The sequence below is a fragment of the Rhipicephalus sanguineus genome, chromosome 9, assembly GCF_013339695.2.
Source record: "Rhipicephalus sanguineus isolate Rsan-2018 chromosome 9, BIME_Rsan_1.4, whole genome shotgun sequence".
NCBI classification, from domain to species: Eukaryota; Metazoa; Arthropoda; class Arachnida; order Ixodida; family Ixodidae; genus Rhipicephalus; species Rhipicephalus sanguineus.
This window is the reverse complement of record NC_051184.2, coordinates 10,721,919-10,734,667: the sequence shown is the minus strand read 5'-3', so window position 1 is coordinate 10,734,667 and position 12,749 is coordinate 10,721,919. Positions and strand designations below refer to the sequence as shown.

The following is a 12,749-nucleotide window of genomic DNA, read 5'->3' as shown; positions in this document are numbered from 1 at the left end:
ATTCTTTTATCATGACGACCACTTGTCATTCATTCTCTATGCGCATGTTTCACGTCACTCTCATGATTTTATTACTTATATGTTTTACCCGCCTTTAGCGCGGGGAATTTTAGGCCCCTCTACTGCTGCTTAACACAACCATTGTTCACTTTGGCTATCTTGTCGCGGCACTCTTTGGCCATCACATGGCCCTTGCACCAAGAAACATTATATATCATCATCATCTTACACAGTGCCTCTGCTGAATCCACAATTTCCTTGTCACTTTTTTGTTGTCTGGATGAGCCATACTTTATCTGTCAGTTCGATCAAAAGTGCACATTTAGCATAGGCCTTGGTAATTTAAACGTAGGCAGCTTGCATGAAGCACGTGGCCATACTTAAGTGCATTCAAAGCACCCTACTGCCAGATATGTTATGCAACATAGCATACCTAACATGCACAGATGGAGTGCTGGGTAGCGGTCTGTTCCTACCAGGCACGTCGCCCGGATGAGCTGTCAGTGACGGCTGGTGAGCGATTTCGTGTCTGGCCTCAGCAACAGGTGCAGCCTGGCTGGCTGCTGGGCTGCAGCCTCCGCACTGGGGCTCAAGGCTACCTGCCGGCTGCCTATGCACGCCCCACAGGAGCTCTGGATGACAGTGGATACTCCGAGCAAGGTACGTCATTTGCATATTAAATAACTCTTTTAAACACTTTGCTACATGTGTAACAAGGAGGCCCGTAGCCCCCCCCCCCCCCTTGAAATTTTGATGGAGGTGGGTGTTTTACCGAAAATAAATAATAAAAATGGGTGTTTTTCTTAAATTGTCAAAGTTTTCAGCAACTGGCCCCTCGCCCCGAAAAGAATTCCTGGCTATGGGCCTGATACCAAGGAAGGATTGCTGCCACAAGAGCATATCACCATCTCTCAGAAAATTTGTTCGGCCGTCTGTTGCCACAAAGGAATATACATTTTTAGCAGGCAAGTTTAAACTGTCTCAAGAAGACAACACGTAAGAACATAAAAACACACACATACACGAAGTGCTTTGTGTGTTTGCGTTTTTCTATTTTCTTACGTGTTGTCTTCTTCACGCACTTTAAACTTGTCTGCTGAATCTGAACCAAGTAGCCCAACAACATACCGTACTTCATAATATACAATGTTTCTCGCACTGTGAAGCAATCTCACGAGTGCTATTGGCTCGATTTTTCTGCACAGTTTGTGGCATCAGAAGATACATGAATGTGTCAACAGAACATTTCATTTAATCTGAATTTACTCTTTCTATTTTGTTCTGAATATGTTTCAACATTAGAGGCTGCAGCAGAAAAATGGACGTGGTACATTTGCCAAAGCTGTTCTCTGCCACTCTGTTGGACAGTATCTCAAAAAGTGAAGAACAGTGTTCAAACAGATTTTTCTTAGTTTTTAAGCTCTAGAACGCCTTCCCAAGTGTTCTTCAGTTACCTCAGTAATACTGCTATACAATGGTACAGCATTGTGTGGCAAGCAGTGTTGTATGCATTACCAAAAAAAAGGTAACGAAATATGCTACTTGTTACTCTAACAAAAAAAGAATGCGTTGCACACCCTACGTTACCTACAAAAAGAGATAACGCTTTACCATTGCCATTACCGAAAAAAAGTAATGAACGTTGCTCCTGCTGTTACTCCATGGTCAGAAATTTTAATCAGTGTGCCCTGGCTGCAGGAACCAGAATAACAATTTAATAAACCTCACACTTATATTTCTCATAAAACCTCTAACCAAAACAACGATTTTAGGTGAATTATTGATATAACTAGGAAACCTTGCACAACTGTGCCGGACTTTAGCAATGTTATAGTGGCCTAATGTTTACTGTAGAGTTGCATGTGATGGCTTATAACTTAGTGGCACATGGCAAAGCAATTTCTCAAAGTGACAGTAACCATAAAATGAGATTTTATGATCGACGCTCTCCGAAAGAAAACATCACTGATCTCTCAGCAAACTTGCAGTAATTCTGATGGCATGCTTCTACTAGCATACAAAACATATGTGCAGATCTTGTAGGCATAAAAAAATCCTTAAATTGTATAGTCCCGGAAAAAAATATTTGCAGGATAAATCATTTTTGCCCCTGTAACCTATATGATTGCCGCGAAAATTGCCATTGTTTGTGTGATGGCGTTAAAGGTCGGTCTCGCTCGTTCAGAAACTCAACAACCAGAAGCGTATACTGGCATTTAGAAGCAGATAGAAGCAAATTCTATTTTGAAAACAGAACTGCTAAACAGCGCTATACTATTGCAGGGAAAACTTACTGACAATTACTACTCGTAAAATTTACGCAACAGTTCTATTTCTAAGCTGTCATCGGACAGCATGCCTTAATGAATACGTCTGCAGTTATACTGTAAATAGGTGCTTGATGGACACATCAAATGATACTCCTATTGTCAATGTTGTCGAGTGAGCATCTCAGTAACCAAGCAAGAACAAGGTTTTATTTTGCGTGCCTCATTTGTATGTGCTACTGCGGTGACGTCATGGCGATAAGCTGTATGCTATCGCTCGAGCTGGTGTCACGAAATATGCTTGCTGTTGTCCGTTGACAACACGCTCGCACGGCGTAGTACATCTTCCCCTTTTACGAGTTGAGCCTTTGAGGTGGCCGTTGTAGCCTCTTGGACCGGCGGAGTTGCAGCTGTGGCACAGGGTGGCAAGAGGGTGGCAATCCCGCCGGAGCGGGGTCAGCCATGCTGGTTGGCTTGGGCGAGGTTTCATCTGTGGTGGCAGATGATGTGGCGCCCGCTCTCTGCTTCGTGTCAGAGTCCTTTGGGGTGCACTGTGGCAGTTAGTTTGCATGACGACGTTGCTCGCCATCCGGCGTGGACAGTCGCCATCTGAGCTTGGGTGCTTGTGACCACTGGAGGCAACCATCTCAGCTGGCGGTGGAAGCTTCTGAGCCATACAGGCTGTTCTGCAAAGAACAGTATGGTAGAGGAGCACGCTTCAGGATGCGGTTCACCACCTGCACTCAGGAGGCAACAGTATAGCGCGGTCCGTAGTTGGTACCCCAACAACAGTTTGGATGGTGACTTCCCAGTCTTGATAGGTGTCTGTCGGTAGTGGCATAGGTGCTGCCCCCTTGAGTTTTATGAAGGCCTTTAATGCAGACCGTGCGTTCCGCCAGGCCATTTGATTGCAGGTGGTAAGGCGCTGTTGTCACGTGGTTCATCCCGTTCATCTTTACGAACTTCAGAAACTCGGCTGAGACAAATTGTGGCCCATTATCTGAAACCACTGAATGGGGCAGTCCGAACCTGGCAAATATGGCCTTTAATGCTTCCACAGTGGATTCAGACGTCGTGCTCTGCATTGATATGGCCTCTAGCCACTTGGTCTCTGCATCTACAACCACCAACAGCATGTGTCTTTCGACGGGGCCTGCATAGTGGATGTGCACCCAAGACCTTTCTCGCCCGTTTGTGGCCATGGTGCCGGACTCTGCTCAGGAGGCATTGCACTGGTTTGTGCACACATCTCACATTCACGTACCATCCTCTCAATGTCGGCATCTAGCCCTGGATACCAAAAAATGGTTCGCGCCAGGTTTTTCATTGCAGCCATTCCTGGATATGTTTCATGCAGAAGCCTCAAAAGACTTCCAGCAGCGGCTGACGGCACGACTATTCTGTGTCCCCAGTAAATGAGGTCCTGATTCACAGTCAGCTGTCACTTTTTTCTGGAAGAACGACCAGAATTGCACCTCGGTCTCTGCCAAGTAGTTTGGCCAGCCCTGCAGGGTCCACTTTCGCACTTGCTGCAACATAGGATCGCGGATGGTTAGAACTGCCAACTCTTTGGCACTGATGGGTGCTGCATTCACAGACTTGGCGTATAATACATGCTCGGGCGCGTTGTCCTGTTCTTTATCGGGTTGCCCCTGAGGAATGGGAGTTGGCCGAAGGCATCTGCGTTCACGTTTTCGGATCCCTTACGATAGGTTAGGCTATACTGATATCTACCCAACAGCAGGGCCCAATGCTCAATGCGGGCAGTGGCCATTAGTGGAATCGTCTTGTCTGGGCTGGACAGTCCCGTTAATGGTTTGTGGTCGGTTAGCAGTTCGAAGTGGGTCCCATACAGGTAATCTCTAAACAGGGTCATGCTGAATACAAGAGTGGGGGCTTCCTTTCCAAGCTGGGAATAGTTCTTGGCTTTTGTTAAGGTTTGTGGCCTGAACCCTATAGGGTAGTCAACGCCTCCGACTCGATGCAACTAGACATGTGCGCCGGACCCAAAATCACCGGCGGCGGCGCGTCGGTGTTTCCACCTCCGGCGGCGGTGCGTGAACGGCGCAGGGTTCATTGGACCGGCGGCGGCGCGGCGCGGGATGGGGAAACAGTGAATGCAATAAGTACACGCCGTAATGTTACATGAACGAGGGCTAGCAGCTAACTCTTTTTGCTCTGATCTCCCTTAACTCTACAAAACGCTGGTGTATGGAAATACGGCCGCTCCCGGGAGAGAAGTAGTTGTCAGTCAGTTTGTCGTATCAGTGGTCTGAGCGCGAAGCAGTGAGATCACAGCGCTCACAGCGCTCACAGCGCGTAGAAGGTATACGAGTCGTTCGCTGGGGGATGTCTGCCGAAATAGCGCGCGTGCCAGCGCTCTCGACAGCGTCCTTATAGTCAAAGTCCACAGTTGCTGCTCGAGTTACGCAGTCCCTCTCCCCAGACATCCCTTCCTGCTCTTTTGCCCAGCAAATGACCGGTGGGGCGTTTCTTTCTGCTTGAGGAGCAATCGACGGCAGGCCTCGCACGCGGGTTGATGTTATTCCGTGTGACGGAGATGGCCAGCTTGTTTCATCTCTGCTTTAGCCATGTTCCCTGCCAACACTCGCGAGCTTTTACTCGCAGGTAGAACATACAATGCGCGGAGCGATGTTATCGATTTAGAGTTGATACGGAACATGACGGCGACGGTGAAAACCTGTCCTGAGTGTCCATACAATTGCTAACACAATAAAGATATACAAAAAAGCTGTCGAAGCGGGCTCGCCTTTTTCCTGGAAAGCTGCATCGTCACAGCTGTAAAGAGTGCGTCCGTTGAAAGAATCATATAATCCGGCACCTTTTCCATTGGTTTCGTTCTCGCCTTCAATACCCTTCTTACAGGGGACATCTCCTCGCCACTTATTTCTTAATAAAGCACGCGGACAATGTCAGCACTAAGCGTTGAACCTATCATGATTTCGCGCTTGTCGGCTACAGTCTGTTATCTCTGTATGCGCGGTCGCAAGCGCACAAAATGGAGCGAAATCAGTTAATCGCGCACGATAGTCGTGCGAGAGAAGCAAGAGCGGGTCCCTCCGCATGCTTCGCGTAACATCGACTCTCACGGTGCGTGGGATCTGCCGAATTTTTTGTTTTTCGTTGTATTTTCAGAGCCTTTATGGGCCCTTTATAAAAACAGGGCGTGCAAGGAGAGTAGTCAAGACACCAGAAACGCCGCTAACAACTGAAAAATCACACAGCGGCAGAACCGAAGGTAGACAAAATATTTATCTGCGCATTCCCACATAAGAGGCCATACCTATCAATCAAGTGCGAGTAGTGGTCTACGTGAGAGATAGCTGTTCACTCTCTCAACTTTTCTCATATGTCCGTGTTTCCACGTCATGTCTTCTTAACATGAATACCTACCATAGCCCAGCTATATTCTAAGTTTGCCATTCTCTTTACTTCTGTATTTATTTATCGATTTACTCGAGTAAGAATGAAAGGAAAAAGTGTACTAACGCACCGAGATATACATATTACTTATCTATTTTATTTATTTATGCACAGTGTACTTGCTCCAAGACTCCAAGAATATGCTATCTAGCGAGTTGGGTCGTCGCCCTTTAAGGCTGGAGGACGCGGCAGCTTAAGGTCAGGCAATACTCGTGATATTTATGGAGAATAAAAAGATACTACAACTTCTGGGGAGCTATTCTCGATGCTTTCATCCAAAGGAAGTGTTCACAGTCCATTTTGGTAGAGCGCATTCAGTGATTCGAAAAAGCGGTGAGCCGTGATGTCACCTCGCTCTTGACCACGTCGCCACACCGAACCCGCCAGCACATTCCTAGTGTAAGAAGAGAGTAGAGGTGTGCGCCGCCGTGCCGCGCCGCCGCCACTGCCGCCTGTTTTTGGTCACGCCGCTCGCGCCGCCGCCGAAGTCCCAAGAGAGATCACGCCGCCGCCGCACAATAATTGCGGCGCGCCGCCGTTAGTCTTTTCTTTTAATTCAAACGGGGAATCTGGAAATAAAATACAGCACTTTGCCGGAGGAGCTCTTCTTGATGTGTCCATGTAATCAACTGTCCATCTCTGCGGCCGCTGAATAGCGCGAGCTCAGCGAGAAGCACGCCCCCTGTTTCCGGTTCTTGTACTGCAGCGCCATCATGACATCCCGAAGCCTTCAAACACTTTCGACACAAATGATAGGGACAGAATGCACTTCAATGCAATGAACGCAGCCCTCAGAGATCCGATTTTCGGTGCACATGTCTTTTGATCGTGTTAGCCATCGATTTAGGTTTAATGCAGCCGCTTGTCTAACGCAGCTGTAAGGTTGGTACGCGTTCTCTGCATCATTCTCAAACATCTGGGACACATTCATGTGCAAATTAAGACTTGAAAAGTTCCTGTTTCTGTGCATTTTGTCCACTCTCTTCTTACGCTAGGAATGTGCTCGCGGGTTCGGTGCGGCGACGTGGTCAAGAGCGAGGTGACATCACGGCTCACCGCTTTTTCGAATCACTGAATGCGCTCTGCCGAAATGGACTGTGGACATCTCCTTTGGATGAACGCATCGAGAATAGCTCCCCAGAAGTTGTAGTATCTCTTTCTTCTCCAGAGATATCACGAGTATTGCCTGACCTTAACGCTACCGAGTCCTCCAGCCTTAAAGGGCGACGACCCAACTCGCTGGATAGCATATTCTTGGAGTCTTGGACCTAGTACACTGTGCATAAATAAATAGAATAGATAAGTAATATATATATCTCGGTGCGTTAGTACACTTTTTCCTTTCCTTCTTACTCGAGTAAATCGATAAATAAATACAGAAGTAAAGAGAATGGCAAACCTAGAGTATAGCTGAGCTAGTTGGTGGGTATTCATGTTAAGTAGATATGGCGTGGAAACACGGACATAAGAGAAATGTCGAGAGAGTGAACAGCTATCTCTCACGTAACCAGTACTCGCACTTGATTTATAGGTATGGCCTATATTACGTGGGAATGCGCAGATAAATATTTGTGTCTACATTCGGTTCTGTCGCTGCGTGATTTTTCAGTTGTTAGCGGCGTTTCTGGTGTCTTGACTACTCTCCTCTGTCCATGTTTGCACGCCCTGTGTTTATAAAGGGCCCCTAACATCCTCTGAAAATACAACAAAAAACAAAAACAACGAGCGCGTTATTCTTTCTTGGCGTTTCTTGTCTTCGACTGGTCGACTCTCGACTGGTCCATATACGAGAAATAACAGTTGTGAATTGTCTCCCATACTGCTTTCTATGCAGCCGCCCACCCGCTCTTGCTTCTCTTGCACGACTATCGTGCACGATTAACTTTCTCTCCATTTTGTGCGTTTGCGACCGCGCATGCAGAGATAACAGACTGAAGCCGACAAGCGTGAAATCATGATAGGTTCAACGCTTAGTGGTGACATTGTACGCATGCTTTATGAAGAAATAAGGGGCGAGGAGATGTCCCCTGTAAGAAGGGTATTGACGGCGAGAACGAAACCAATGGAAAAGCCGCCGGATTGTACGATTCTTCCAACGGACGCACTCTTAACAGCGGAGATGCTGCACCTTTCCAGGAAAAAGGCGAGCCCGCCTGGACGGTTTTTTGTATACTTTTTATTGCGTTAGCAATTGTATGGACAGTCAGGACAGGTTTTCACCGTCGCTGTCATGTTCCGTATAAACTCTAAATCGATAAAATCACTCCGCGCATTGTATGTTCTACCCGCGAGTAAAAGCTCGCGAGCGTTGACAAGGAACATCGCTAAAGCAGAGATGAAACAAGCTGGCCATCTCCGTCACGCGGAATAACATCAGCCCGCTTGCGAGGCCTGCCGTCGATTGCTCCTCAAGCATAAGGAAGCGCCCCGCCCGTCATTTGCTGGGTGAAGGAGCAGGAAGGGATGTCTTGGCAGAGGGACTACGTAACTCGAGCAGCAACTGTGAACTTTGACTATAAGGGCGCGGTCGAGAGCGCTGGCATGCGCGCTATTTCGGCAGACAGCTTACAGCTTGAATACCTTCTACGTGCTGTGAGCGCTGTGATCCCACTGCTTCGTGCTCGGACCGCTGATACGAGAAACTGACCGAAAACCGCTTCTCTCCCGGGAGCTGCCGTATTGCCATACACCAGCGTTTTGTAGAGTTAAGTGAGATCGGAGCAAAAAGAGTTAGCTGCTAGCCCTCGTTCATGTACCATTACGGCTTGTACTTATCGATCTCACTGCTCCCTGTCGACGAGTGGCTGTCGACGAGTGCCTTCTCTGAAGGGGGTGAGGGGGCGCGCTTTGGAGAGGCAAATGTTGTTAGCGTCTTGTGTCGTGGCGCGGGCTCTGTTTACGTCGTGATTTGATGTGGTTTTTGAAGGTGGTTTAAGCGCTCGTGTGTGACAACTTGACATGGTTATGCTAAACCACTGGATACAGTGAGGTTGCCTGATCAAAAACCCAAGTGCTTGCCTTTATTCTACATATACAGGCTAGTTTTGGGCTATACGAGGGTGCATTGAAAAAATAACCAAATATTTTATTGACAAAATTTTGATTTGATTTGTTGGAGAAGGCAGCATCTCCTCAGCCATAGCCCATAGTCACAGTCCAGGACAGCCGCAGCTGCCACACCCAGGAGCGTCCGGCAGCGTCCTGCCTCGAGCCCTGGCGAGTAGCACGAGCCCCACATTACACATGTACTTCGTCGTCTTCGCTTCTTTTCTCTTCTACAGCGTCCCTCTGGCGATGTTCCCATACTGCCCCTCCCTCTGCAGTGGTGATAGCACTGACCTGTGGCAGCCTGCTGCAAGAGTCTCCCACCAGTAGTAACACCTTGAAAACTGGTGCACGAAGCGAGTATGCAAAAAGGCACAGCAGACCAGGTAGTGCAGCTTCGAGATCGAGGTCTCCCAGGAACTTGCAGGTTCTATACCACACCCAGGCTCAGATGCACAACTGGTCACCGTCCCCAACCTCACTCAGAAAAGTTCACTTAGCAGGTCGCCGGTGCCCCGCCACGGTGGTCTAGTGGTTATGGCACTCGACTGCTGACCCGAAGGTCGCGGGATTGAATCCCGGCCGCGGCGGCTGCATTTTCGATGGAGGCGAAAATGTTTGAGGCCCGTGTACTTAGATTTAGGTGCACGTTAAAGAACCCCAGGTGGTCGAAATTTCCGGAGCCCTCCACTACGGCGTCTCTCATAATCATATCGTGGTTTTGGGACGTTAAACCCCAGATATTATTATTATTAGCAGGTCGCCGGTGAGGCTACCTGCTGAGGAAGCTAAGGAAGCAATGACGAACTTTGTCTTCTTTGTTTCCTTTCTTCATCGACAATGTTCCTCTGGCAGCATTCCCGTAATTTTTAAAAAAACAACTGATGAGTCACCTTCAGATGTGTCTTGCCGAACTGCAGTGCACTTGTGAATTTGTGTTTTCCACGATTTGATGAATACTAGAAACTTGTCATTTGTGGTGAGCTACTTGCAAAGCTGCTTTTTGATGGATATGCGATCTAAACACTGGCCCATCAAATGTTTTCGATCCTGACAAAGAAAAAAAACCACAGGAATTCAGGTCCAAGGGTGTTGAGTCTACCGTGGGCAAGCATTGGCGGGAAACACCATGCAATGCACTTGACAGTGAGGGAAGAAGAAAGTGAAGTGGGTGGAAAGTGGGGCTGCTTGTTAGCACACAATAAAAGAAAAAGAAGCGTTCGATCAGGGCAACGTGGGTGTCGGTCACTCCTCTGTCTACATTATTGGTGGCGTAACCCGGAAGAAGGCCGAAATTCTTCGCATTGATGCTGTACTGAAAATTCACAAATTGTGCAGGCATCAAGGTGTCCTTCGTGGGGCCACTACCCAACTCGTTTCCAAGGCCATCGTGATCTTAGGAGGGTGGCAGATTGGGCTAGTTGGTACTGCATGATCTTTAACGGAATAGCGTGGAAAAATAACAAAGGACTAGAAGGGACAGCGGACAAGCGTTAAACTTTCAACTGAGCTTTATTGTGAAATGAAGCAAGATATATACTGGCAATGTTTGCAGTGACTAATAGAAAAAGCAGGCGCATGTTCATGTCACAGATCTCCAGAGAACAGTTAGCCAGAAGGAAGGGATGAGACGAGAGCACGGCACTACCACACTTTAATTACACACTAATAGAAAAGGCACATTTTCCATAAAATAACCGCAAATGCAGCAAAACAGACACACTAAAGAAAGCCAGCACTAAACAAGGCTATCACACAGACAGCAAATACAAGAAACAAGTAACTGTACAAGTAGAAGTGTTCGTCACTTAATTGACTCATGGTGTTCTGTGCCAATGCAAGACGAGGCGAGGCGTTGTGTGGGGCACTGGCGTTGACATTGGCATCCGAGTTGCTAGTGCAGGCTTGCTCGGTTTAGGAACGTGAATTGGCATTGTGTTTGATGCTTGGAGGCTTCCGAGTTCAGTGACTTTAGCTGGCCAGTGTTTCCCAGGAACAGGATCCGGCTCAGGCGAGGGCTATGGAGTGGTGCCGTAGGATGGCACATTTGGGCCGCAAGCCAAGACACTCCCTGGGTGTTGCAGGTATTAGCGGCTGCCATCCGGTTCCTTGGACGTGTCCTCGAACTGCCGGGGACTATGCTGCGGTGCCGTAGAACAAGAAGCATGAGCGCCCGTAACAGAAGCCGACGACACTCCTACCCAGCTCGCTAACGAACACCCAGGACCCCCAATGCCACGTCTTTTTATACCACCTGCATCATTTCCCTCTTCTTCTGGTCTAGCAGTTGTACGTCGCATCATGCTTATCGTCTTCCTCTTCTTTGTTCTTACTTTTGCTTTCACATCTTATATTTGACAGTCCATTTAAGTGAAAACAGGATAAACAAGCGTGTGTTGAACATGGCAAGTGCAAAAACAGAAGTGGTTACTGCATGCGCGAACCCGCACCTTCCAAAAACACAGTATCTTTATTACACAGTGAAATGGATGGCTTGCTCACGCAGGAGCATCACTCCCGCCTCATCTGAGCCGCTTCTACAATTATGCGGGTGCGGTCATCTTTGTGCCGGTACAAAACTGATGTGTTATTGAACTCGGGACGACAGCCGCACTGATCACGCTGAAGTGCCAAAAAACCACCGTTTTTGTTTCGGACAATACTAGCATGCTCATGAAGCAGGTCATTGAGGCACCTGCCAGTCTGACCGACATAGGTGGAATTCGGAGGGACAGAGGAATTCTGGCTTTGATCAGTTTAACATATTATCGCAGTTACTGATATATTTCCTTTCTTGCAATGTTTAGGATATGCAGTAATCCTTAACACAGAATCTTTTAAAATTGACCTCTGTCAGGAACAGCTTTGCATTGAGAACTTCATGTGGTCAAACAAACAATCACAAGATATGCAAAATTCTTGAGCACAGAGTTCTGACAAGCAGTCTTGTCTTGTTCAAGGCTGTAGCCTTGAGGAAGACAAAGCCTCTTGTTGAAACGTTGGCTTCAGTGGCACCCTGTGTACAAGAATTTTTCATCCCTTCAAGCTTCCATTTTTCCCTGAACTGCCTTTTTTAAAGTAAAGAGGTGTTGACAGCATCTTTCAATGCTCAGCATAGGGACCTTCACAGAGCAGAAATGAGGTGGCTATCTTAACACCTATAGCGCAGAAAGGAACAAGACAGAGGTAGGACGCGGACACAGCGCTGTGTCCGCGTCCTACCTCTGTGTCTTGTTCCTTTCTGTGCTATAGGTGTTAAGATGGAAAGCTAACATGCCCAAGCTCACGTTCTTTCAAGGTGGCTGTATGGATAGAGTGCAGCCTCGTTTTGAGTGGTGAGTATTTTAGTGATGTTAACTTGCTATTACAGTGTCTTGCAGCCCACCACCGACTGGGGAACCCTCAACACACTTGCTGCAGGACTTGTTCCTAGTAACACCAGCAATGTGCAGCCACTGTGAGTTTCCCACCTTCTTGCTCTGACATAATGGCATGTAGTTCATTTTCTGTGCCATTTGCACCATTTTACTTCAATTCGACCTCTCTGCGCCTTACTGCACCCATTCAGGTGCATCTTGCACCAACTGTGCCAAAGTACGCATTTCGCCAGCTTAAACAGCAGTGAAGCATTTCTGGCCCAAAATATTCTTCGTTTGGCACCAAAACACACACCTTTTCCATATTGCCATGGAAGCCACATTCCCTCTTTCTACCAATGCGCTAGTCCACCTGGTTGGAACAGTGGTGACGGTGCTTGGCTGCTGACTTGAAGGTCGCCAGTTTGATCCCGGCTGCAGCGGTCGCATTTTGATAGAGGCGAAATGCTAGAGGCCCGTGTACTGTGCGATATCAGCGCATGTTAAAGAACACCAGATGGTCGAATTTTCCGGAGCCCTTCACTACGGCATGCCTCATAATCATATCGTGGTTTTGACATGTAAAAGCTCGATATTATTATTACCGATGCGCTAGTCCTCGTTATATTGACCTAAC

The 12,749-nt window shown here is 47.7% G+C and overlaps 1 protein-coding gene across 3 annotated transcripts in view; it reads left to right on the top strand.

Moving 5' to 3' along the window:
• Positions 1-12,749, top strand: part of LOC119404584 (phosphatidylinositol 3-kinase regulatory subunit alpha) — a 133,399-nt gene that overhangs the window by 54,733 nt on the left and 65,917 nt on the right. For all 3 annotated transcript variants that reach the window (XM_037671132.2, XM_037671131.1, XM_037671133.2), the window contains exons 3-4: positions 447-660; positions 12,127-12,213. In XM_037671132.2, coding sequence (XP_037527060.1) covers positions 447-660; positions 12,127-12,213 — 301 coding nt within the window. The remainder of the gene's footprint in view (positions 1-446; positions 661-12,126; positions 12,214-12,749) is intronic.